The 26,275-nt window shown below is 42.2% G+C and overlaps 1 protein-coding gene across 3 annotated transcripts in view; it reads right to left on the reverse strand.

The window, feature by feature from the left end:
• The window catches only part of KDM3A (lysine demethylase 3A), a 29,439-nt gene extending 20,206 nt beyond the window's left edge, over positions 1–9,233 (reverse strand). For 2 of the 3 annotated variants that reach the window (XM_071447383.1, XM_071447380.1), the window contains exons 1-8: positions 8,944–9,078; positions 8,357–8,545; positions 5,720–5,869; positions 3,458–3,568; positions 1,825–1,927; positions 1,074–1,198; positions 522–594; positions 353–441 (exon numbers count right to left, since the gene is read on the reverse strand). In XM_071447383.1, coding sequence (XP_071303484.1) covers positions 353–441; positions 522–594; positions 1,074–1,198; positions 1,825–1,927; positions 3,458–3,568; positions 5,720–5,869; positions 8,357–8,527 — 822 coding nt within the window. In that variant the 5' untranslated portion in view covers positions 8,528–8,545; positions 8,944–9,078. The other variant, XM_071447381.1, reaches the window with a different exon arrangement.
• Positions 9,234–26,275: the final 17,042 nt, after the last annotated feature.

Here is a 26,275-nt window from a genome sequence, read left to right on the forward strand (position 1 = left end):
CCTCAGAACTCCTTTGTGTTTTCTCCTACTGCAAGAATACATGAGACCAGGCAGACCAACTCTTAAGCAGAAGGAGGGGGCAAAAAGTACAGTTAAAAAAACCCCAAACAAACAAAAATTGAACAAACAAAAGCCCCAACAAAGCACCAACATTCAAGGCTTAGTAGCTTTTACTCCAATTATCACAAGGCAAGATGGTCAATTCATGCCCAGACAAGTTTGAAAGAACTCAACACACCCTCCAAGGGATTACATTTATCATTCTACTTTCCAATCTAATCCTTATTTAAGATGTTGTGAGAAGTGACATAATCATTATGTAACAGCCATATATAACAGAGCAAGACATTACCTCAGGAGAAGATTTTGTGTGTTTAGCATCAACACTTCCACTGCTATCAGATGACTTCCTTTTCACACCCCCAAAGCTTTTTGATTTATCTGGAAGAGAAGGTGATCAAGATTAGTCTATCACAAATAACCTACTTAGTGTTTGAAGGACAAAAAGTAATAGGTCTTACCACATTTTCCATTGTTGTCATATATGATTTCAACATGAATTAATTCTGGATCAAGAGTTTTTAAAGCTGGAATCTTGAAAAGGACAGGGAACACAAAAACAGCCATTTAGAGAGGTGAAACTATTTTAAATATATTTATCTTAGATGTGGTACAGACTAAGCTTAGACACTCAACTTCTAGGTTCTTTGAATACCAAGCTGAATTTAACAACACACCATGTGAGAGTGTCTCTGCATAAAAATACAAAACTGGTGCTTGAGAACTTGTGCTGTCTGCACAGCACAGAGAGCAAAGAAACCAAGATCATCTTTGTTTCACTCTCAGAATAAAAACTCCAGGTCTCCCTCATTTTTCATACAAGGACATTTGTTATTTAATAATCTACCTGCAGCATAAAGAAACAGTTTGGGTTACATTGTTCTGCACTACACTGACACCCATGTTTAAAGATTACAGTAAAGACAGAAATAAAAATGGTGCTGGTGGAGACATAAATAAAATTTGCACTTATTCCCCATATCCATTTGTAAACCACTGCAGCTGGCTCCTACCTCCTGACAGTTGACTTCTAGAGTTCTTGTAGCTGGATTACCATTGACAACAACAGCTGTGAACCACTGAGTAGAAGGGTCCAGGCTATAAATCCTAATTTTTGAACCAATGATATTTTTTCCACCTACAAAATTGGAGAAAAAAATAGAGCTTAAGACAAATAAGGCATGAAGATGACCACAGTTATCAAAATGAATTCTTTCTGTTCTTACAGTATGGGAAATGAAAACTGTAATATGCAATATTTACCTTTTCAAAAAGGTCACTCCCTGCATGTGCAAGCACATAAGTACAAATATGCTGGTGTGAACCCAGTAATTAAAGAATTTATATCTTCTTCTAGCAAAGAAAAGGAACAATTTTAAATTTGACTAAAAAAGGAGGCCTCTATACAACACCCTGGAAGTTTTCACAAACAAGCAACAAACTGGGAAAAAAAAAATCAAGTTGCTTGAAACAATAAACAACTCAAAATTTTTGAGAATTGCTACAAGTTTGATCTATTTCACAAGTACCAGGCCATCTATATGTGCCTGAATTACACACTCACTCTTTCAAAAGAAATACTTGAAACTTAAACATCTACAATCCTTCACATTTTGCATTCACTGCTGTGAGAGTAAAATCAGTATTTTTAAAAAGCTTTTATCCCCTAGAACAGATTACCAATTAATTACACCAACACTGCAAGGATTTCCCTTTGGACTTGGGTATTTATTGCCAGTTTTCTGCTCCACAGTATGCTTGTACCTTGGACCAAGCGTGTCTCATCAAGGTGTTTCTTAACCAGAGCCTGAATTTCCTCATTTACATTTTGATCATCTTTAAGAGAAAGCCTGGAACCATCCACATCCTATTTCAGGAAAAAAAGAACAGAAGTTTGCATTCAGGATAATGCTTTTGACAAAATCCCACAATATTTAAAACCCAGATGGCAGAAATCCACACAAATCCAATTCTCATTAATCTGCTCTCCAGCAGTTCTAGGTTGGTGGACTGGAGGCAGGTTATTTTTTTATCACTAATTCACAACAAGCATCTGCAAGAGAGTCTGAAATGAGCTCTGTAGGTCTACTTTAATATTGTTCTGAAAATAACCCAGCTTTGTAGTACTACATTGCTGATGAGCAGTAAGTTTAATTGAACTGTCCATTCTTAACTTTGGATTTTAAGTCCTCAGAAGCAGCAGCATATTTGTCCTGAGCAGATGCAAATGAAAATATTTTATGTTTCTATTTATGATAATGCCAGGATCCAGTCAGTGTCAAGACACCATTATAGAATCTTTATATGAATGAAAACAGAGTCAGCTACATCTAAATTATTCATCCTTCTTCAGCATAATGTATGGGTATTATTTTTTCCTCTCAAATCCTTGAATGAGAATTGATTCTGAAATGGAAAGGTCACTGCAAGTTTCCACCCAAGGCTCAGAGAGTGCAAATAAGAAAAGGGTTTGGGGTTGGGTTTTATCTTTTTGTCCAGGCACTGCTGTGATATTTGTAAGAGGCAGGAGACTGAAGAACTGGAAGTCAATAAAGTGTTATTCAAGATGCCAGTAAAGCAATCTTTTCCACTGCAGTGCTGAGATAAGGCTTCTGCACAAAGAGATCTCAACCCTGCTTCTGAGCTAACATAAGCAAGACAACTATCTACAACTCAAACTTGGCTTTTAGTGACTCTCTTGCCAGTTTCTCTAAAGGACTTGTATATTTGCTGACTGCTAACAAGTCTAAGTAGAACATTAATGATGGCACTACTTGCAGTCTCAACACAGGACAACAATTACTACTTTTATTTCAGATTGTTTACAGGTTACAGAGACTAATTTCCTAAAAAGGCTAAATCCTTGATCTTTAGCAGATACTATTCCTCCAAACACCTGCCCAGGAACAATAGTTTCAGCCCACCTGTACCTAATTTCCACAAACAAACCTTCCTCTGGTGCTCAGTAATTCAATCACCTCATTTCCATTCTGCCCAATTCCTCATTTGTTTGGGATTAGCAGTGATGTGCTTCTGTTAAATAGCAAGATTTATGCCAGACATTGCTGCAACTCACTGCACAAAGTTCATGTGTAAAAGAAGAAAGGGAAACTATTCCAGGTTATCCCCAAAATCCACATGAAACTGCTGTCACATGAATAACTGTCCTAGTACACTCCCCCATCCAGCTCCCCTAGGTGACCCTGTCCTGAATTATCTCCAGAGGGTTCTAATCAGACATGTTTCATTCAGAACTGCTATTTATGAGTTACAGAAATAAGCACCTACCACAAGTTTTTACCCCTCTGAAGTTTGCATTGATTACATCACCCTGATGCATCCTAAATATCAAGATAAGGGATTCATCTTTCATCTTTACAAAGCCAGTCAAGGTTACCTGGATGGGTGTCAAGAGGTCTTTAGAAAGGAAAACACATTTCTCTTCACCCAGGTAGCGCACTGAAACCAATGATCCCATTCCAGCTTTGTCCACTAAGGACTTGTAGGTCTAAAAAAAAAGATAAACATGTTCTCAGAAACAGAGCAAGAAGATCTCATCATTCATCATTTGCATTTAAAAATTAATTTTAATTTTTTAAATTTTAATTTTGCTTCTATTTCTCTGTTACATTACCACATCTACATGCAATTCTTGAAAACAGAGCAAGTTTCCAATAAGACTTCTAAAACACACCTAATGAAAGTTACTGGACTCCACTTGAAACTAATTTCATATATCAGCATGAATTAGGAATTCAGTGCAGGTGGCTATCATTAGCAATTAATCATTCATGTCCACATGAAAAATTTATTAATGTAATAATTCTAATTGCAGATATATTACTAATAAACCTCTTTATGGCAGACTGGGGAAATAGCTAGCAAATCAATGAATGTCTGCAGCATAGTTTACATTAAAGTTCTCAAAAGCTGTGCAACTCTGAAAACACTGAAACCTTTATTTAGGCACACATGATGATTTGGACAGCCTCACAGTTGTTTTAACACTGCAGTGCAATGATGAAGTTGTGTTCAGACATACCAAAAGCCTTAAGAACAGAGAAGAAACAAAAATTTCCTTTAAAAGCTTCTGAACACTTCCTAAGGTGCTCAAAATTAAATTTTGTCTAGTGGCAGTACCAGATCTGAGAGGACAGGCACCAGGAGCCTGGAACCAGAGAAGTGGCAACAGTAACTCCTCCCTACCTGAAAAGTGTAACTGTGCCCCGTTTAAAAAGGAAATCATTCTGACAAGAGAAGGCTTTTCTTTGATCAGTTCTCCAAAACCAGATACTCCTTCTTGTCTTCACCTCAGTTAGGACAGCACTGGCAGAGGGACAAGAGTCTCTACAGGACTAACTGGGCATTACCAGAGTTCTACAGAGCTACTCCATTTGTCACAAACACACTCTCCCATACACTTGAACCTGTAAGTTGTGATCAAGTTTCAAATAAATTAATTCACACATCTCTTTCATGACCTCTGCTTTCCTGCCCTGTGTGATGATAAAGGGAGAAAAAGTCTTTTTTTGCCAAGGCAAGATCCAGGACTGGCCTACATTTGATCCTTTGCAAAATGAGCTTTGGAACATGCACCCTGCATGAACTGACACATCAAACACCTCAGGAGGAAAACCTTATATCAAAACTGAAGTATCCAGTAAGAACTATTCAGATACCTGGAAATGGACAACAGCTAAGTTTAAATATGAAGGTTTTCAGAACAAGCTGTCAGCAAAATCTACCAGAGGAACTGCTGGTATCAATGCACAGCCCAGGAAATAAAATTAAGGATTTATATTTCCATTTCCTCTCCCATTCTATTGGGCCCTACTTGTAATAAATATTGCTTAGAATGGCTTTGCTTAAGAAAGACCAGCTAAAATGCAGCAATATGAATTACAATGCACACTTTATGCCTAGCAAAGTTAGTAGTATTAAAACACAGACTACAGCTTCAGCATATTCTTGTTCAGCAAGTTTACATGTTTGCATTTTCACTTATCTCACTGCTTTCTTGAGCAGCAATATCCAAAGTAGTCAAGTACAACTACACTGGCTGAATACATTAGGAAATGTTCCCTGTTCACCTCCCCTGGCTCATTTGCCTATTCAGCCATGCATGGCAGGTACAGAAAGCTCAGTTCTCTCCTTGTACAGTATAGCTCAGCTTTTTGTATGCAGAAAACCTAAATCTCACAAATCACTTGTACCAGGCAGGCATCACATTAAAGTAATCTGAATGATTTTTGTCTCGGGATCAAGAATCACCATAGCATTAACTCAAGGCAGAGTCAAAAACTTAAAATAAAAACACAGGCTATCCTTAGAAACCTATCATTTACACTTTTCCTTTCTATTTTTTTCTACTTTGTGGAAGATGAAACAAAACACAAGACTAGAGGGAGAATGAATTAACAATATACAGAACAGGGGGTTGAGAGAGAAGCAAAGTCATAAAAACACATCAAACACATCCTTGTGTCCACCAACTTCAAATGCTGCTGAGCTCTGTCAGTTTGAGCTGCACAAAGAGATTTTCTCCCTTCCCAAGACACCCAGGAGTGAGGCTGCACTGGAGGAATTCCCACTGGTGACAAAGCTGTCCCAGAAGGTGCAGCTGCAGAACCTAAGTGACTCAAGCCAAGGGTGTACTTGCCATTGCAGGCCACTGGACAGGAGGCATGGATTGGGTTTTTCTTTCAGCCAGCACCAGCTTTTGCTCCACCAGGAATGCTATCATCATCCTGCTGTAGACTTCTATCCATCTTCGCTTCTCCCATGATTCATCATCAAATTCTACACAAATCTACAGAAAGGAAGCAAAGTGAGGGAGTGACTACCTATAAAATTCAGACACATTCAACATGGAAAAGATAAACTCATAGATTTACTCAAAAATAAAAAAAACCAATAAATGTACTTATAATTCCAGCATGATTATTGCCTGTCATATAATCAAGCAATCACTAAAGCATCCAAGGTTGACCCAGTATTTTATAAGTGACAATCAATGTTAATTGGTTTATCATCATTACTGTCACATAAAATAATAGTATTTACATTTAACTTTACAACTTCCCATCTCAAAAAGTTTAATGCTGCTTCAAGGTAATTCAATATGTTAACACTGTCACTGGTGTTTGCAAGCAGGGAAAAATATACACCCCCCAAAAAAAGTCCACTAAAGCCAAAGGACTGCCTACAGAAGTGGCACATGGATTTTCCACAAATTCTAGAGCAGTGGAATAAACAAGCTGTTTTGTTTTTATTTTTTTTCCAAAATTATTTAAAAAATACCAATCCCAAAGAATAACTTTAGCCAACTTATTGAAAGCACAAATGACAGTAGGATGGTAAAGGTGATCAAATTATGTAATGTGAAGGTCACTTCTTGACTGCTTTTAACTGCTATTTATCCTTGTGAATTTCATAAACAACGCAGATTTTTCAAGAAGAAAGCAATTTTGTGGCAAAAATATGATGGCTTGACCAATGTCTTTGGGACAGCATTACCCTGATTTCAAAGGCAACATGGGAGATCACCAAGGTATTGGGAAAGACCACAAATACAACTTGGCCTGAATACAGGAATTGGAACATCTTGGTAGAGGACTCTGCTCTTGGAAAAATCATTTTCTCTTCCCAAAGAACACAGCAATCCAGCCTAACTGCATTTAGGAAACAGCACAGAAATCTCAATTGAGTGAATCTCAGAAACATTTCCTGAAATTTTATCATCCCTCTCAGGGGAAAGGCAAGTGAAAACATGCACACAAACATCATTACCACAGCCAGGAGTCATTGAACTAATGGGTGCAGAAATGAACTTGGTAATTTTGAGGTGCACAGAAACTATGAAAGAGATAAGCAAATAACAACCAGAACCAGAATGGCTTGTTCAGTCTACTGTATCACTGCACACACAAGAAAACACAGTTGAGAAAAGCATTTCAAAAGCAGTTGAGAGTCCTTCTATAAAAAATAAAAATTGAAATAAATACTTCTACTCTTTTACAGGAGAAATACTTAATCCCCCCTCTCAATCCTTTATTTTTTCGGGTCTATCATGTCGGTACAGAACTGAGAGAGGAAAGGAGATGGGATTTGTTTTGATACAAAGCTCTCCACACCTCCATTGCCCATTCTGCAACTTCTTTACTTTTCAACTGGAGAACACATCAAGACAATCGCTTCTGGCAGAACCGTAACCAGCTACAAAGCTCACAATAGAGACCCCATTAGCATCTGCTTCTTCTCCTCTGCTGACAGAGTCCCTAAGAGTTTCTGCACCAAGAACCTCCTCCTCACTCCCAGCACGGCACAGGGCACAGCCCCACGCCCAAAAATGGACAAAGCTCCACCCCTGCCGCAGATCCACAACAACAAGCTGAAAACAAAGTTTACGCTTTCTTGAAAGAGTTAGAAACATCCGAAGTTTCGCTTTGTTTGACAAGTAAGTCAGTTAATCGGAAATCACTAAGTTCTCATCACCAAAAAAGAGGAAAGGACACAGCTAAAACGGGAAGATGGTGCTGTTCTTGCTGTCACAGGACAGCCATCGAAGCCTTCTGTAGGAACAAGCACAAGATGCCGCTGCTACAATGGAGTTCGGTCCTTGGGGAGCAGCACTCAGTTTACACTCCAGTAAGCGTCCAGACATGGCTGAATACTTCTAATGTCTACAGCTGCCAAATAAAGCCCCTCAACAACTTCACAGGCAAACCGTAAACTTAGCTTGACTCCCACCCAAAATGCACAGCTAACCAATTACACCACCGTTGCAGTAACTATGTGCTCAAAAACCCACTCGGTAATCATTAATAAGAAGAGGCCACCATGCAAGAAGAGTCCGAGAGACCTCCAGCACCAGGCGTGAGTTTGGTGTGACTTTAAAACCCAAAGAGCTGCTCCAAAAGCAGGAAAGGAAAGTCACCAATCCCAACAGCATTGGAGGGCTTCGGTTTCAACTCCGGGGGCAAAAACCTGTTCACAGCTGGCAAGACCTTAATTTACCTTTAGGAAATAAACCATAGGCGCAGTGGGTGCGGTAAAAACCTGCTTTTCAAAATGCCGGTGGAAGAAAGCACATTCGTAATTAGTTCGAGATAATTTGCGGCATTAGTACCAGCACATCGGGGACTCGGGCAGGGGTGCACGTTTCCAAACGTGTCGGCCAAGTCTCCGTCTGCTCTGCCCCCGAGAGCAGCATGTGCACACACGTGTACACACAGCCACACCAACTTCCCCGGCCACACGCTGCATTTAGCGGGTCCCTCGGAAAGTTCCCGGTTACCTTCAGGTCTTGTTTGGATATGTCCGTGTGTGACACAGCCCGGATCCTGCCCGACTTCCAGGGCCATTCCGAGATGAGGCTGGCGTCCCACGTCCTGTCCTCCTCTTCCGACAGGCAGAGGAACCTCTTTCCTACGAGCAGCGACCAGCTCCCCTCGAGCCTCAGCACCATTTTAACTCATCGGGAGGCCTTCAGCGAGGAAAGCGACGGAAGGAGAGAAACACACAGGGCAGGGCGGTGAGCGCTTCCTCCTTCCTCTCCCGGCCGCCCCCCCCCCGCTTCTCCAAGCGGCTCCAGCCGGACCCCCGGACACCCACAGGTCTCCCCCCCCCCCCGCCCACGGTCCTGTTAATCACTACTCAGCGAGGGTGGGTGGAAGGAAACACCAGAAGGTCTTTCCAGAATGGCTGCAGCGCAGCTCCCGGCCATTCCCACCCCCGCCGCCTCTTTGTTTCCTCCTCCGAGGAGTCAGAGCGCCGGGCGGCAGCCAAAGGGAGGGAGCAGGCGACCAGGCCAAGCTCCTTCCGCCTCACCAACACCCCGGCCTGCCCACCCGGGCAGACCTCCAGCCCTGCCCCTGCCCTCACCTGCTCCCCCCCGGCCCCGCTGCCGGCGCGCCCCGCAGTCACAGCGGGCACGGGTCCCGCTCCCCTCCACCCCCCCGCGCCGACCGCCGCCGCGGCCAAGCGACACTGTCGGAGCCGCGCCGCACACACGCCCCCTCACCCGTGCGCGCGCCCCCGTCCCGCGCCCCTATTGGCTGCGCTGCTCCAGCGGGGCGGGGCCGGCAGCGAGCCTCCCGCCGCGATTGGCCTGGAGGGGCGGGGCCCGCGCGCCTGGCCACACCCCCGAAACCGTTGCTCAGCAGATGGCGGATAAAAAAATAAAAACGATGTATCCTTCCGCTTGAGCGTGGAGGGAAGGAGTCCCTCGGGGCCAGGCCGCGGAGCGCCCGCAGCCGAGCCCCAAGGGAGGCACGAACGCGCTCCGGAGGGCCGGGGCGCCTCTCTAGGGCCGCGTTCCCGCCTCGGGAGCGCCCAGCCTCCAGCCACTGGAACTGCCTTTAGAGACGGCGGAGGGATCGAAGGGAGGCCAGAGGGCGTGATACGGTCCCTTATACGTGCGGCTCGCGGCGTACTCAGATATAGCACAGGGGGCGGTGGCACCTGTGGGGCGTCTCTGCGCATGCGCGTGGGGCGGGACCAGCACCTGCGGGTGCCCCACAGGCCGCCATCTTGTCATGCTGAGGGGCATGGGGATAGGCGGGCCCTGCGGGGCAGGGGACAGGGAACAAGATAAAATATCACAAAATAACAATGTGCCCGATGTTCCTGGGGAGGACAGGAGGCTGTGGAGGCGCTCCAGTTGTCGTTGATGGAGGTTGTGCAGTTGCATCTAAAAGCAAATGGCTTCCACCAGCTCTAGCTTTTAACATGAGACCTGTGTGTTCTTACGAATAGCAAGGCAAGGTGACAGAATCTGCTTCACTGCTCTCACAGGGAAGAATTTCTTCCTTCTATCCAATCTAAACCTACTGCCTTTAAAGTTAAAGCCATTCCCAATGAGAACCAAGGAGTTAAACAGAGAATATGACGTGATCTGGGTGGTGGTGTTCAGCAGTGACCCAAAAAGACACACGTACTCCTCTACTGTAAGACTTTCCCACCAGAGCACGTGGGAGGAAAAGACCAAAAGTGCAGAAAGTACCCAAGGCAAAGAAGCTGTTGACTCATCCAGTTTACTAAAATCTCACGGTGCTCAGCTTTTGCTTTCTCCAGGGTTCTTTCCATCACCAGAGACGTGTTCACTTCAAGAACCCCCATCAGAGAACGCTGCAATATTCCTACCATGTTGTGGTCTCATCCTCCATTTTCTCCAAGAATCCATTTCCACACTTAGGTTAAATGTATTTTTAAAGTCTTTCCCACCAATTTGCTTTCACTGATCATTTGCGTACTACATTTAAACAAACACATTCATGTATGAAATCAAAAGGCTCAAAAAATTCCTCTTGTGCCATGATGAGGAAATTTCTGTCTACTCCACAGAAATCAGACATTACAATTTCTTTTACAACTGTAGGGAATCTCCAATGATTTCTATCAATGAGATGAACTTACTAATTGCTACAATTTTCAGCAGGGAGAAACAAAAGAAATAAAAGTGAATAATAAAAAAATGATAGATCAGCAACTGTGTGCAGTCTGAAGAGGCACTCGTTAGCTGGCACTGAAAGAAAAAACAGGTATGTTTGCTTCTCACATTTAAATGTTTATTATATAAACCAGACCTGCAAGGTGGAATTTATGATATCATATAAAGCAAGCTAGATGTGAAACTACCAAATGATTTGTTTCATTGTAGACTTTAGGCTCGTGTAGCAGTGGCTGTACAATTGACACATCACACCATGTAGGTGTTGCATAACCTCATTATTTAAAGCTCTTGGATTTTCTGCAGAGAGAACACTTTGCCTCAAAGAGTAGATGATTAATACATGCAGGAAGAGGGATGTCAGGCTATAATGAAGCAATATTAGTCAATGTAATAGATCAAGCTGTTGGTAGCTCTCCAGTTGCCTAATAGTATTTTTTTCCCCTTTAGCATCAGAATAAAGGAAAGCTTTAAGGAGAGATTTGAATGACAACAACGTGAGTTTAGTGAATGAGCAGCTCCCACATGCAAAGAGTGGCATGGAGGTTGGTCACAGGTGTTTTAAATTTAATGTTTTGGGTAGGTCCTGGCCTGGAGAGCTGAGAGTACACACTGACATAGTCCATTAATGCCCTTGAAAATGAACTTATATAGAAAAGGATGCTAAAAGATGATGTGATCAAAAAGCAGCATTCTGAATGTACATAAAATAAATCAGCAGAGACCAAAAGAGAAGATGGGGAAGCAAACAGAGCACAAGTTGACAGAAGCCCAGACAAAACTCAATAATCCATGGTACAAACAAGCTTTCAAAGTCCTGAAAAAAAGAGAAGTATTCAAACCCTAGGGTCTAAGTAGAAACCACACAACTGAAGACTTTTTGCTTTTGAAACAGAGAAAATAATTAGCCACTTATTTCCATTTCCTAGGATTCTTCATTTCTTGAAATTAAAGAAGGATCTTTCCTAAATTATCTAGCTTCTTTAAATGTTATAAATTAAAGGTAACTAGTGAAGCTTTGAGTCAATAAGTGAAGCACATAAAATTTAGAATTATCACTCTAAACATCTCTGAATTTGCTGCATCATTTAGGAACTTGTTTCTCAGTATGACAACCATACAAAACAGGAAAAAAGTACTGTAATTGTAATTGTCATGTTTGTAATTGTTTTTCTTAACTGGTTATTTTTTCACCACTTGCAATAGTCTCCACAAAAACTAATGTCTGTTAGAAATATTATGTGTATATTTGCCTACCTTCAGTGTGTCAAGAAAAACATCAAAATATTCAAATTTTTCAAGCTAACCCTATGATAATGGCATAGGTTCAATTGTCTCACTCTGCATTATTTACCTCTGGAAAACTCAGTGTCTGTTGAAGTACCTGCAGAACACAGCAATGTAGTAAATAAGCAGAACTGATTGAACCTCAAAAAAGCAGGTTTCAGCCTGTTCTTCTGCCTGCATGAAGTCTTGAGAATAATTTTTTCCAGCTGGCCCTACCTACTGGGTTGAACTGGTAATAGGTAAGCCTTTAGCTCCTATGTGAGAAAGAAATAATGTCTGCAAACAGGAGCTCTTTAAACAGTAACTTCAGAACACACTTCAGTAAATTCTTCCTTTCAACCACCATTAAGTAACAGAAAATTTCTCTTGTGTGGGGGTATCACTAGGAAAAAAAGCAGAAGAGGCTTTGAGGTTTGAATTTCATTATTTGAATTTAACAGTTTAGTTTAAATTGGAATTTAGCAATAAAACTCAATAGCCAATTTTATGCCTAAACAATTGCACATTCAGGCATTTACGCCTACCTCTCTGCATATAAAATCTGGATGTGCTATTCAAATATTTGTGCTTGAAAATTGGCCTCCCACTACCTACAAGTATTTGATGTCACAGACACTTTATAAGAAAGGGACATTTCAGTCAGAGAAGGGGCTGTAGATAACTGTCTAGATAACTGTCCTGGCACTGTGTTCTCCAAAGATGTTTTCCATACAAGGGAGCAGATTGTTTTTCAGGGCTCTCCTGCATTTCCAGGTTAAACCTACGAGTGTGTGTGCAGCTACAACAAGCAAGGATCAGTGCAGGATGCTATTAAAATCTGGTTTTTAAAATCTTTACTGTGGTGACATTTAAGGGTCTCCATTCTCAATCAAAGGCCCTCTGAGTAGAGGGCTGTACAAGCACAGAAGAGGAACATGGAGTCCTTTGTATTCTATGTGATTAATGATGGATGTGTAGGGATGTGTAATTAAAGTTGGTGAGGCTATGAAACCACCAGCTGTGCTGACAGCATGGTGCCAATAGCACCAGGGCTGGGGGTTTGATCCCTGGATGGGACATTCACTCAAGAGCTGCACTTGGTGATCCTTGTGGGTCCCTTCCAACCCAGAATATTCTGTGGAGTATAACTGGAAGCAGAGCTTTGAGAGATAACTCATTAGCTCATTTCTCCAGTATGTCTTGAGATGTGGTGCTAAAGAATGAGCAAAAACTACCAGAAACTTTCTTCAGTAGCACCAAACTGATGCAGTTAAATTGCTCCTTAGGTAGCTGATGTAGATCAGTCACTGCTCAGATCCAAGCTGACTCTAGCTCTAGTTATAGCAGGAAAAAATAAAAGCTCCTTACTCAGGTACAGCCTTGTTACCTCAGCACACCTCACCTGGATCAGCTTTGCAAGAGTGGCAGGACTGGTTCCAGATCCTTTTTCCAGTCATTATCTCTTTACCATAACTTAAAATAATTCATGTCAGACATTAGTTAATATTTTCTCACTGTCTGAAGCTGAAGGAAGCACGTATTTTGATACAAAGTACATTTTAATTTTATGCAATTAAGTTGAGTTGCTGAAGGAAAAACAATGAGAAATGCTGACCTCCTCTTATCCACTCCCATACCTATTCTGCAGTGGGGGCTGTCTTTTGCTAGTGATGAGTTAGTAGGACTTGAGTTTTTTATCCCAACCGTAGAGACATGAAATCATGAGAGGACTCTTAGGATGATAAATCAGGATCAATTTTTAAATTTTAATTGACTATTAATTTAACATTTAATTATTTAATTCTGTGTTAAGTATTACCTGGGGATTGGAATTAGATATTAAATTTTGCACATTAATTCTAAAGTTAAATTAGTATTTATAGATAGAGTAATGCAATAACCTTTACAAAGTAACCATGAGCAAACGTTATACATAAAGTGTGGTGAATAATTCTGTGCTGGTTTTGTTTTTCTTTAAATGCTTCAGAGGAAGATTGTTGTGGAAGAAAAAGCCCTTTCCCCTCAGGTAATAATGCATTATCAGTTAATAATTCAAAGGGTTTGGGGAATCATTCTTTAATAAAAGAATGCAAATCAGTATTTTCTTGATGGATATATTTGAACCATTAGAAAACACCACCACAGCAGGAATGTCTTGGTGGTGTACAAAAGGAAACATTGAAAGGTGGGTAAAGAGATACAGTGAACTTTAGGCAACATTGTTTAATGATCTGAGGAGAGTTGTTCTTTGTTAATTAAGCTGGCCTCCAGAAGCCTCACACCAGAACTGCAAACAGAAGATGTTACTCATGTTTTGCTACTTAATAATGTCCAGGCTCTTCCATCATTGAAACAACATAACCTGGCTTTGGCAAAGTTACACTTCACACCATTTCCTGCCGCTGCCAGAGAGATTCTTTCAGTTTATTGCAAGTCCCTCCTGCTCTTTATTTTAAACAGATCTGTTTTGTCATAGAGTGTCTTCCCTTGGGAGAAAACTTACACCTTTCTCTTGTGGATCTGACAGATTTCAGCAGCTTGGGCTGCTGAGCATGTGCAGGTGAGTCCTAGACTGGGGATAGAAATTGTTCTAATTTTAAACTAAAACTAAACTACCCTCCTATGTACTTTTCTAAGAACATTTGGACTAAATTCACACTGCTGCTTTTGATTATTCAAACCCACATGGGTTTGGATAGCTGGAAGTTCTCTTTCAGCCTCTGTAGTTTAATGCAGTTTCTGACAAAATAGTGAACATTTGAGAAGTGGTGATGCTCAAGTTACGAGTTTGTGCAATTTGGACAAGAACTTTGACTGTTCTTGAATGTGTATTCACTTAAAAAGAGGCTCAGCCTTTTGACTGGAGGGAGGACACATGGCAGAGTGGTCTCAGGGGGTGGTTGTACGTGCATGACTCTTATTGATGGACTGCAAATCCTCCACCCCCTGCAGAGAACACCAGCTCTCTTGGCTCCAGTTCTTCTGTCCTGTCATTTACCAACTCGCCCTTGAACTGGAGCAATGAATGTATTGTGGGGTTTTCCTGCTGCTGCAGTAACTGATTCCAGTGGGAAAATGCAGTAACTTTTCACATCAAGGGTCAGCTGAGAAGTAATTCCCTATTTTTTTAAAATTGTGTATCTTGTGCTGATATAATGTTAACAAAGCTAAAGTAATGTATCACTGAAGCTAAAAATAATAATCAATTGAAATATTAAGAAACATTAAGATACCAGATATTGGTGAATATAGAACTGGGAATATTTAGAAGTTAGGTATTGCTAGATGTGACCTAGTTGGTGCAGCACAGAACTGGGAGGCAGATCTGGAATCTAACACTATGTGTGTCATAAGGCAGATCATTTAATTCACCTCATTTCTCTGTAAATAGGAATAACAATAATCATTCTTATTAATTGCTTTGTGTTGTGCACCTGAAAGATGATGAGTCTCATAGCTAGTAATTAAACATTCTTTTAATCTTCAAATTTACTTTCCCTGTTAAACTTTAATAAGTGTTTATGCTCCCTTAATGCCAGAGAGGAAAAAAAGCAGGATTGTGAAGTAGCTGCTAAGAATTTCTCCCAGAAGATATTTAGTATTAAATTGGGATTGAGTCATCTGTTTTAGATAAAGGGGCAATGCAAGAAATAATATGTGAGAGTTGAAATTCTGAGTAAAATATATTCAAAGCAGAATCAGCTGACACCCCAGTTCCATCACACTGGCTCCCACCCACCAGTACCCTCTGTCCAGAAACTGGAAATAGGCATTGTAATTTCTCTTTAGCTTAGAGCAAATGTAACAGTATTGCTTAAAAATAGTTACAGCTGTGGGTTACAGATTGTTCCTGTTGTTCTCTCAGTGTCAGCTCTCCTGCCATGTGCAGAGGTCTCTGCATCTCCACCCAGCCCAGGAGAAGGGGGCACTGGGCAGTTCTGGGGGCACTGGGATTGCAGTGGGCTGCCTGCAGTGCAGCTGGGCATTGGTAATTATCTGGTCATTATCTCACGCACTGGATTTGTCATTGTAAACCACTGAGTGATTTTCTACTCCTCTCTGTAAAGTTCTCTAAGTCAACTACAAGTCAGTGAAACTTTAGAGTGTCTTTTCCCTGGTCTCTGTTCACAGCTGTCAGACACTAATGGCTGCTCTCCAAAGCCTGGGCTTTGATGGTAGAGGTTTGTGTCTAAAATTAAAACAGTGGTTCCAAAGCAGATTCCTAACTCCAGTGAAACCAGCAATTTCATCCACTGATTTAAGAGATCATATGTCAGCCCTGTCTTCTTGTAAGAGAAAGACTGCAATCTGTCCTGTCTCTTGTCTCTTCAGAAAAGCATAGGAAGGTAAATTTGAACTTTACCTGCTTCCCAATATCTGCTGCCCTAAATAGCACAATTGCAGGGTTTTTTTTTTTCAAAAATGGAAGTGACATTTTCCAGTTTCCTATGCAGAGGAACTTCTGCTGTGGCATAGATTTCTATTGCTGCTTTTTACCTCTTATTTCCTATACACAGTTTATCACACAATAAAATTTACAGCTGCAATTTTCTAATGAGAATATAAGAAACACAGCCAAGTTACTCCAGGCTATCTCTGTTGTTTGACAAACTTGGACACATAAACAGTGAGGAGTAGCTTAAAACCTGTACAGGCTGGGGTAACTGGAGACAGATTTGTTTCCAAAGCAAGGAGGGAAATATTTGAGGTGATTGAAATAATTAACAAGGCTGAAAATGAGGTGTTGGAAAAAAAATTTAGCAGATCATTGGAATTTTAGCAGGCATGGTTGTATGTCAGGTGTTGGGTTCCCTGACTCACTCCATGAGATGATTAGCACTGTGCCTCTGGTTGCAGCAGAGGTTGGATGTATCTCACTTTGTGTAACATGTAGGTCACAGTCTGCCAGCACAGAAAATTTGGATTTAATGAACTTCATCCACCAGCAGGCATCTCATTGTCTAAGCCTACTCTGCAGAGAGCGAAGAGAAGCACCTCCAGAAGGAGAGTAATACTAAAATAGATGTCTAGAATTAGTGGGACAAATTATCCCTCATAAGATATCTGATCTTCCTCATTTGCTGTAGAGGTCTCTAATTATTGGTTTATGCCCTACCCTTCCTGTTAGAGTAAATGCTGACTAGATACAAACATGGAGTGGGGTGGTGTCTGTGCTGCTCTGGTTTACACATTGTTGTCCAAATTAAGCAGGCATTGAAGTTCTGGGGTTTTTTTCTTTGTCAAAAGCTGCTGCAATGGATGCTGGTATGGGCCACTAATGAGCTAATGAGGAGTACGGTGTGTGCTCAGCTCTCACAGGTTTCCTGTGGTACAGGTGACCTTATGATCATTAGAAGAATAATGTCTATAGACAGGAATCACAGGAATTGGTTGTGGGTGTAAAGGATCTTTTAAAGAGAGAGAAAAATGAAAGCTTTATTCTTCAAGTTCATTATTTTGTCAGGCTGTTTTAAACACATATAATGTTTTTATACAAAGAATGCAAAATCATGACCCCAAGCTATAAAAGATACATATAAAAGTTTACAGATGGCTCAGAATGTTTACATTTGACTATTCCATAACAGTGTGTTAGACATGCTCCAGTGCAAAGTACTGTAGACTTTTTTGCTCCCCAAATGTATTTGTGTAAAGTCTTTCAAAGCCAGCAAAACATAAGTAGTGAAAATGAAGCTTTAACTGGCCATAGAAATGTTGCTTTCTAGGCAGCCTGTTGGCATGGGAGAGCTGGGATTGTTAGGGCTTTATGAGCAGGTTGTGCCAGCCTATGGCTCAAGGAATGCTGTGTTGAAGCATGTCTGGGAATAGTGCTACTGGTTCACTGTGTGGAACCAGTGTTATTACTTAACCTCTTTGCACTTACATATTCATCTCTGGGATTAACAAATATTTACCCACCTTTGAAAGGTGCCTTGTGTTCTTCAGAGAAGTGCTGAATAAATACAGGCTACTATGACCCTCAGCAGGTAATCCTGTTAATCTAACATACACTCTCTGTCCATGGTGAATAAGTTCCAGGCTACTTGATCATTGTAGTTAGATTAACAAAGGATATTAGAGGGATTAACTCTTAAGTAGTGGCTGCAGCTGCCCACCATGTGTGTTCACTATAACCCAAAGCCAAGGTTTGAAATCCTTTTGCCTGTAGCTAATAGAAGGAATGCACTTGACTTTTGCAGAACCAGTTTTCCACCCAAAAGAACAGCATCTTGACCTAAGAGGTTGTAACAGAACCTGTTGCTCTGATAGCTGCTGTGCTGCTGGCACCAGGGGAGACAGCTTCAGTGCAGAGACAGCTTCAGATCTCTGCCACCACACCAGCTTTACAAAGCTGTTGTAAGGGTAAAACTGTCTCATTTTTCACTGCACTGGAACAGGTGTGTTACAGGTCACAAATTAATGTCTAGACTCCTTTATAAAATATTATTGGAGATGAGGTCCTCCCCAGTGGCATGCAGGCTCAAAGTGCTCAGGCCCTGCTTTGAGCTGAAAGTTGGACACAATGACCTCAGTGGGTCACTTGTAACTCAGTTGTTGTACAAAGTGAGGTGTAGCCTCAGCAGCATGGAGCTTGGCATGAGCTGAAAATCATCCCCAGGGCTCCTGAGGACATTCCTGTGTAGCTGCCTCAGAGTAAGCTCTGAGTTGCTACAGCAGCACCTGCATTGGCAGCACCCTGGCTGGGGCCAGGGTAGCTCTGGGAGGCCTTCATGATGTGCTGGCCCACTTCCCTTGGGACAGAGATACACCTTCACTGCTGTTGGTCACTGGCTCTATTTTGTCCATTTCATTTCAGTGGCACTTGGAGAATCTCTGGGCTCTTAGAGATCTGGAAAGTATTTTCAATAGAGGATGGCTGGGCTGGTGTCTGAGGGAGAAGAGAGCACAGAAAACACTGCATCATCTGTGTGCATTGCAATGATGAGTCTCTTACTGGAGTGTGGAGGGAGAACATGTATTTGCAAATGCTTCATTTAGCAGTTTGAGAGGTCGGGACTTGCAGTTTTCTGGCTGGAGACTGATATGGAAAATGGGGGTTGAGGAGAAATGCTATTTTAAAATCATTATGAAGATGCTGATTTTTTTTTAAGCAGTTTTCTGTTATGTTTTTTTCTCTTTGTGAGAGTACATTGTGATATTGAAGTGTAGACTGCTAGGAGTCCAAATTTCAATTTCAGGTGTAGCCTTTTCAAATTTTGTGCTAAGCAGATGTACTGGATCACTATTTGTGGGGCAAAACTACTATTGCTTTCCTCAGTCAGGCATGCATGGTTCAGAAATGTGTTAGAACACTTTCAGTAGCCATGTGAAGTGTTGGGAGCTCTCTGTATGCAATGCCCACAGCACTCACTTTGACCTCTGGGAGCTGTAAGCAGGTACCAAGCCAAGGAACCATTATCTGGTCTCATTAATAGTGGCATTAAAGTGAGATATTGTAAGGCTTTAGAGGGGAGTAAAGTTTATAGGGATGGGGAGCCTCTATAAATAGCCTGTAGAAGGTAACTTGAAAACTCTCATCACAATGGACAAAGTCTACCTTTGTCTTTTTTTTAAAATATTTTTTTAAGCCTCTAATTGTTTGGTTTGGATCCTGAGTTTTTTTCTGTTTCCGTTTTGGAACGTAGCCTTTTTTGTCCCGGGGATGACAATTAATTCTTCTTCCTACTGCCACATAATGAGAGAGAGAGAGAGAAGCAGGATGATGCTGCAAGTTTCCTGACTGCAGAGAAAAAATTCAGTTATATAACTTGCCCATAAAAAGAGTCCTCTTTTCCCTATCATCCTTTTTACTTTTTCCAGAATGGAATAAAACTGAAAGTAGCTTAGTGTGTGGAATTTCATGTCCATGAATATGCAGTGTATGAGAGTCTTACAGTGTAAGTATTTCTCTTTGCATTTGTAACTGAGGACAAAACAGTTAAAAGCAGTGAGTGGTTTCCATACCTTGAGAGGAACAGAGCAGGGCCCACATGGGGGATGCAGGTGTATTCTGGTGCATGGGAGGAAGAGAAAAATCCTGGCAGAAGTCTGAGAAAGCCCCTGGAGAAATGAGTGCACTCACAGTGAGGTTGCTGCTCACCTGCCAGTACCTTGAGCAGCTCCTATGGGAAGGAGCTTTGCCAGCTGTGCCAGGGCAGCTCGTTTCCATCTGCCTCCCTCAGGGCTCTACACAGAATTGAAACCATATCCTGGATTGTGCTGGGCTTTAAACTGATCCAGAAGGTCAATAGCAGCCTTCTAGTAAAACTTACCATTAAGTAGTATTTATACAGTTGTTAAAACATGTTTTTATGCTGCCATATTAGCCTAGTAATTGCTTGGGGGATTTCATCTATGTGCAGGATGCTGCTAAACAGAACAGTGCTTGTGATACCAAATTAGTTGGTTAAAGGTAATTCAGCAAGGGATGGGGAACACTTTGCCTTCCTTTCTTACTGCCTTCAGTTCTTTTATTACATCAGTCTGTGAAGACAGTCTCTGGAAACAGCAAAGACCCATCTGCAGCATTCTCCTGGCAGAATCAGGGCTATGGATAGCCTCCTGCACATTCCTCCTGTTTCCTTGAAGGAAACCTCTCTTCTGCTCTTCAGAGGGGCCCCTTTTGTTATTTACAGTCTCTTGTTATCATTTACATTCCTGTTTGCATGGCGTGGCACCTCAGTGAAGCCTCAAGGCCGTGCACTGACCGTATTTCTCTCAATATCTCTCTTGAGCAAACCTCATGTTCACAGTGGCACTTAATTGCCTGCCTCCTTTCTCTCTGTGTCTCCTTTAAGGTCAAGAACATGGTCAAGTCATCCTTCAGCACATTCACTATTGTTATCATCATTAAACACTGCACAGTAATAAAATTCAGAACAATCCATCCTTCCAGAGCAAGAATGTAAGGACTGACCCACTGGATCAAACCCAAGCTCTCCACATCTCAGTATCTCCTTCCTGAGGCAGCTGATAACAAGGGCCCAGAGACACACACAAGCAAATTTGAAGGGAAACCTTCCCTAGTCTTGACTCAGTGTGCATCATCCACAGAAGCTTGCCATGGCCATTAATGTTCTGTTTTAAAGCTAAGATAGGCTTGGGCTTCACACTGGTTTCAAGTTTTGACAGAATGCCTTATTATTCAAAGTCACAATTGAAGGATTTTTGGGTTGGTTTGGGTTGTTGTTTAGGGTGGGTTTTTGCTTATATGTGTGTGGGGAGAGGGGGTTATGGAACTATTTCCATTCTTTTTACATTTCAGTTGTTCACTGTTCATAGCAAGGTGTTTAGGAGGTAAACAGTAACAAGTAGCAGCTAACAAGGAGCAAGGAATCTAACCTGAGTGTCAGAAGTACTGTAATAACAATGGTAATTTATTAATGTCTTTATTGACTTTTAAGTTTGAAAAAGTAATTCCCAATCTAAAATACTCTTTCATCAATTTATAAAATGCTGTAAATCAAGCATTTTCTTTGTTCCTTATGTGTCCCTTTTATCCCAGGATATTCTATGATTCTAGGATTCTGATCACTATAATGGAAAACATGCTGAACTAGAATAATTTCTCATGGAGCTGGAGGGTTTGCAGATACCCCAGAACCACTAATGAGTTAATATAAAACACATGGATTTATTCCAAGGCAGAGGAAGCATCTTGTAGCATGTAAATTACATGTAGCAGGACAAAATTACAGAAGAGGATATAGAAAGTAAAGAACAGACTTCTCAGAAGACACTTTTGATGTACAACCTGAGATATTCAGAGCTTAATATCTGAGATACTGAGTATCAGTGGCTGAGCTCTGGGCTGCAGAGTTTTGTATTTGGATAACTGGGGCTAAGTCCTCCCATTTTGTTTACCTAAAACCAAATGATACATTCAGACATGCTGGTCTCTGTGTTTTCCCCAAGCTCTGCTAGTGAGTCACTGAAATCAAGAGTGTTTCTCAGAAATTGCAATTCCCAGTGCAAATGTCAGACCACACCCCCACTTTTGAGACAAAATAGGCATTTCTTAATCTCTCTTTGCTAATGGCCATAGCTCTGAAGCAGTTAATTCAATAATAAAGATGGAAATAGCCAGGAAATGCTGAATGTCTCCCCATGCTGTAACAATCTCCCCCATGGGTAGAATTAACCTTTTCCTGTCTACTTCATATTTGTTAGTAAAGCTGTCATTTCAGAAATGGGCATTTTTCATTACTGTGTTCAGGAGCTGCATTCTTCTTGGATTTTTGCTCTAACTATCCATGTTACCACATTAGGTCTTCATTTACTTTGTTTTGCTTCCCAAGTAGAAATCAGGAGATAAATGCAAGGAATCACCCATTCTATTCCAGTGGGTGGAACACCAAATATTTATGTTTTTAATTATAACACCAAATATTCAGCCTTTCAAGAGGCTGAATATATTTATCTCCATGTGTGTGTGTGTGTGTGCATTCTTTGATGGGGTGCAGACTATTTATTCCTGATGAAACTATCTTTCTTCTCCTGATACTTTTTAGGTGTTGTAATAACACTGCATGGTATATGTGTGCACTATGGTTACGTGTAGTTTATTTATTTTTATATTCATTTTTGGTTTTGCCGCATGAACTTCAGCACCCGACTATCACAGATTTTCTCTCTGATATTTTTCTCTATTCCTGGATACATTTCTTGGCTGGGTTGTCTGCACTTCAGCTGTTCTTAAATGCCTCTGGTGTAGGTTTGATTCATTGGAGGACACAGGAGTTGTCTGCACTTGCTGCTTGCTGACCTTTTCTGGCTTTGGTAACAGCGTGCCCTGTGCATGTATGTCAGTGACGCTTTTGTTCTAAGAGCTTGGCAGTTGTTGTTCAGCTGTGAGGCAGAGATCCCCTTTCCCTGAGAGGAATGAGTCTGATTATAGCAGAGCTCTTGGGGGGGTCTGACTTTTCCATGGTTGTGAACTTCTTGGAAAAAAGTAGTTGCTAGGAGGAGACTACATAGCAAGGGTGGTGGCTCTGCCTTCAGTAACAAAGCTGATTTGTTTTAGAATTTGGGAAACAGAAATCAGACCATCTAATGCTGCAATCTGTGTAGGATTTTCCACTGCCAAACCTTCTACTGCTAAAGCAGTTCCAAAATGTTCCATGAGCAGTGGATGGTATTTCTGCTGAGCTGGCTATATAAATTCATTCATATCTGCTCCTACGCTTTAACTCTTCTGGTTTTTGGGAGTCTTTTTGTTTGTTCACTTTGGTTTGGTTTTTTATAGACTGGATGAGGTGGTTTAACAGCAAAGGGAAGACTTTCTTCAAGCAAAGCCTCTTTCCAGGATGCTTGGGATGTCACATGCAGAGCTCATAGGCACAGAGCTGTGTGACTTGTCCTAAGATACAGCCCATGAGGAGTAGGTAGGGGGCATTGTCACCCTTCCACTGGTGACACAGTGGAGCTGAATGTCTTTCCTTCACCCTCTGTTTACCAAACAGCTGTTTCAGTAAAGCTCCCTGCATTCCCTTAGGTTTGCCATCACCACACTACCTTGTTAATTATCTGTGTACATTTGGGGCTTAAGATCAGTCATCAGGTAACGATTGTGCCAGTTGTGTACAAAGCAGCAGCACAAGAAGGGTCCATGTCCTGCTTACCCCTCTCAGAGAGTGCTGCCAGCCAGAAAAAAAAAAAAAAATCCTCTAACCTTTTTGAGGTTTGCTGCCCAGAAAAGAGCAGTGGGGTCAGCAGCAATGGCAGCTGGCAGGAACTGCAGGGATCATGGTGAGCTGGAAGGAGGCAAGAGTGAAAGAAGTTGGTTACTCATGCTTACATGAGTTAACAAGTAGGAGTCAACAAATATTAATCACAAGCCTAAGAAGCAGGATTCGCCTTAGCCCTGTCAAGATAAGAGAAGCAGAATGCACCTTGGCAAGATAAGAGAAACAAAACCTATTGTCAGCAGAAAACGCTGAGCCAACTAGTGAAGGACTGTGCATGCTTCAGAAAGAAAGGTGAAAAGGGCAGAGTGAGGAAGACTGCCAGCCTTCATCAGAATGAGCCCCGAGGAAGACTCACTTGGAGCCTTCCTCAGTGCAGCCACCAGAGTACACTGCACTTGTGTGTGACAAATGCTAATGCTGTTAATGATTTCTGGGAAGTAATTTGTATAAGCACTCCTATCCCAAGGAATGTAATGAATATGCATGAAATTTAACCATAAATTGTGCTGTGTAAAAGGGCTGGATGTACTTATTAGGAGGAGGGATCCCCCAAATACCCTTCTCACTGAGTTGGTCTCTGAAATTACTCTTAGCTCAACGTTGGAGGGAATCAAGAGGACACGAGGCTGAGTTATGATTTGAGCACTAAAATGTTTTGCTGCAGCTTTGGGTGTTGCCCTCTGTATTATCTGTCTTTATGATACAATACCTTCTCTTGTTGGTCCAGGAAACATGCAGCAATACTAAGTGGCAAGTTTTATGTATTTTGGTGATAACAGAAATATTCTTGCAGAGAGATCTGTGCCTTGTACTTGATAATATCCCATCATTAATTGTAACAATGTTATAAATTGTCTGCCAACGTGCAGTCTAGAAGCTCACACTAAATAATCCTGACACAGGAAAAATCTCGGATAACAGACTTCCAAGTACTTATTTGGCTACGATATACAAGCAAGACAGCCACAGGATGATTCACTGCTTTAAGAATTTGGGCTGGATGACCTAATGGCTTCTTTTGGAGAGAAGGCAGTTCTCACTTAGAGCAAGCATGCCTGCAGAGGACGGCTAATTTACACTTGCTTACTGCAGCGCACCACCCAGCCCTGCCTTTGGGCTGCCTGTCCAGCAGTCGGTGCTGGCTGGAGCGATGCTGCCACTCTCCACCCTGAGAGTCCCAGAGGAGAGAGCGAGCGTGTGCTGGCCTCATAGCTGCAGCTGTGGCTCGCAGCCCGGCCGTAGCCCAGAATTGCGGCGCTGGGAGGGAGCAGGAGCGCAGCTGGCGCGGGGCGGAGGCGCCGGCGCGCTCCGCTCACAGCGCGGGCTGGAAGTTCCCCCTGCTGGAGGCACGGACCCACTGCGGCCAGCACAGCAGCGCTCGCCTTCCCCCAGATTTAATTTCTAGAGGTGCTGAACTTGAATAACCTTAATTACGTGTCTCTCTATGCCTGCAGTTTTGTCTGAAGGCAGTGAGTCGTTGGTCTGTCTGTCGACACCTCGACGTATTGTTTTTCTGCGTACCAGATCCAGAGAGCCGACATGAGAAAAGGTGTGGTGGGATAGAATGTAAGGAAATAAAGATAGTGCGGAAGGAAATCTCACACCTGAGGAGTTGCAGCTGTACTAATCACCAAAGATTAGGAACAGGCCTGCCCCTAATAGGCCACAGCTGTGTCCAATAAGGATGAGTGCTACAAAAGAGTGGGTTAGCTGGGCGAGGAGAGATGGTGTTTTGTTGGTTGCTTTGTGAGGAAGGAGTGAGTGCTGTGAGGAGCTGCACATGAGAAATCACCGAGAAGGTACAGGAGCTTTGCAATAAGATGACAACAAAAAGGTGATCCTATTACAGAGAACTTTTGATCTAAGCAGAAGAAAAGTGAGGTGTAAGGTTAGGCTGGATGGGGCTCTGAGCAACCTGGTCTAGTGGGAGGTGTTCTTGCCCATGGCAGGCAGTTGGAATGAGATGACTTTTAAGTTCTCTTTCAACCAAACCATTTTATGGTAAGGGCTGGATACTGTGGATAAGGCTGTGAAGATGTCTGTGGTAACCTGGGAGTAGACAGCCTGTGATCAGCTCCTAGGACTGCTGCGTCTGGTTTGAAATGTTCAGTCTCTCCTTGAAAGAATTCTTGCCAGGTTATTCACAATACATAAGCGATTTTCAGCATCTTTCAGCTATGCTGTCTCACAATGATGGGGACACTTTGCTGCAGCTGCCCAGTCTTCAGAAAGAGCAATGTGGCATGGAGGAGAGGATCCTGCAGTGCACCCAGGGACAGGGGTGGCCAGAGCCCTGGACCTAGTGCCAGAAACAGGCCAGCTGCTCCACAGACCAACCTCCAAGTAAAGCTTGGGGCTGCTCTGGTGGCAAGCTTGAGATCTCAGGATTACTACAAGACAAAACCTCGTAATGAACTGCCATGGGCACGTGTGTTTCCAGTAGAAGGGGTAAACCAAAGCAGGGGAGATGATTTCAGGCAATCTAACCACATTTGGCATGTCTCATTGAAAGAAAGGAAAAGAACCCAAAGGAAACTTAAAGAGAACAACCTGCAGGTCAAACCAACATATGTTGTTTTGTGTGGGGGCAGCTGTTCCTCATGGAAATTGGACTTGACAGCCGTGAGACCCGCTAATGAAAAGTGATGTCGATGAGAGATTCCTGCTTGTCATCCCTGACGATGATGGGAATTTACCTGGATCCTGTGGCCAATACCCTTGTCTGTTGTGCCTGGACATTTTGCAGGGTAGGGGGAAACGGGGAAATCCTTCTCTTTCTACGGACCCCGAGCCTTGGCTTTGCCTTTCCTTT

The sequence above is a fragment of the Agelaius tricolor genome, unplaced genomic scaffold (genome assembly GCF_023055355.1).
Source record: "Agelaius tricolor isolate 1412-34295 unplaced genomic scaffold, bAgeTri1.0.p SCAF_24, whole genome shotgun sequence".
Taxonomy (NCBI): Eukaryota; Metazoa; Chordata; class Aves; order Passeriformes; family Icteridae; genus Agelaius; species Agelaius tricolor.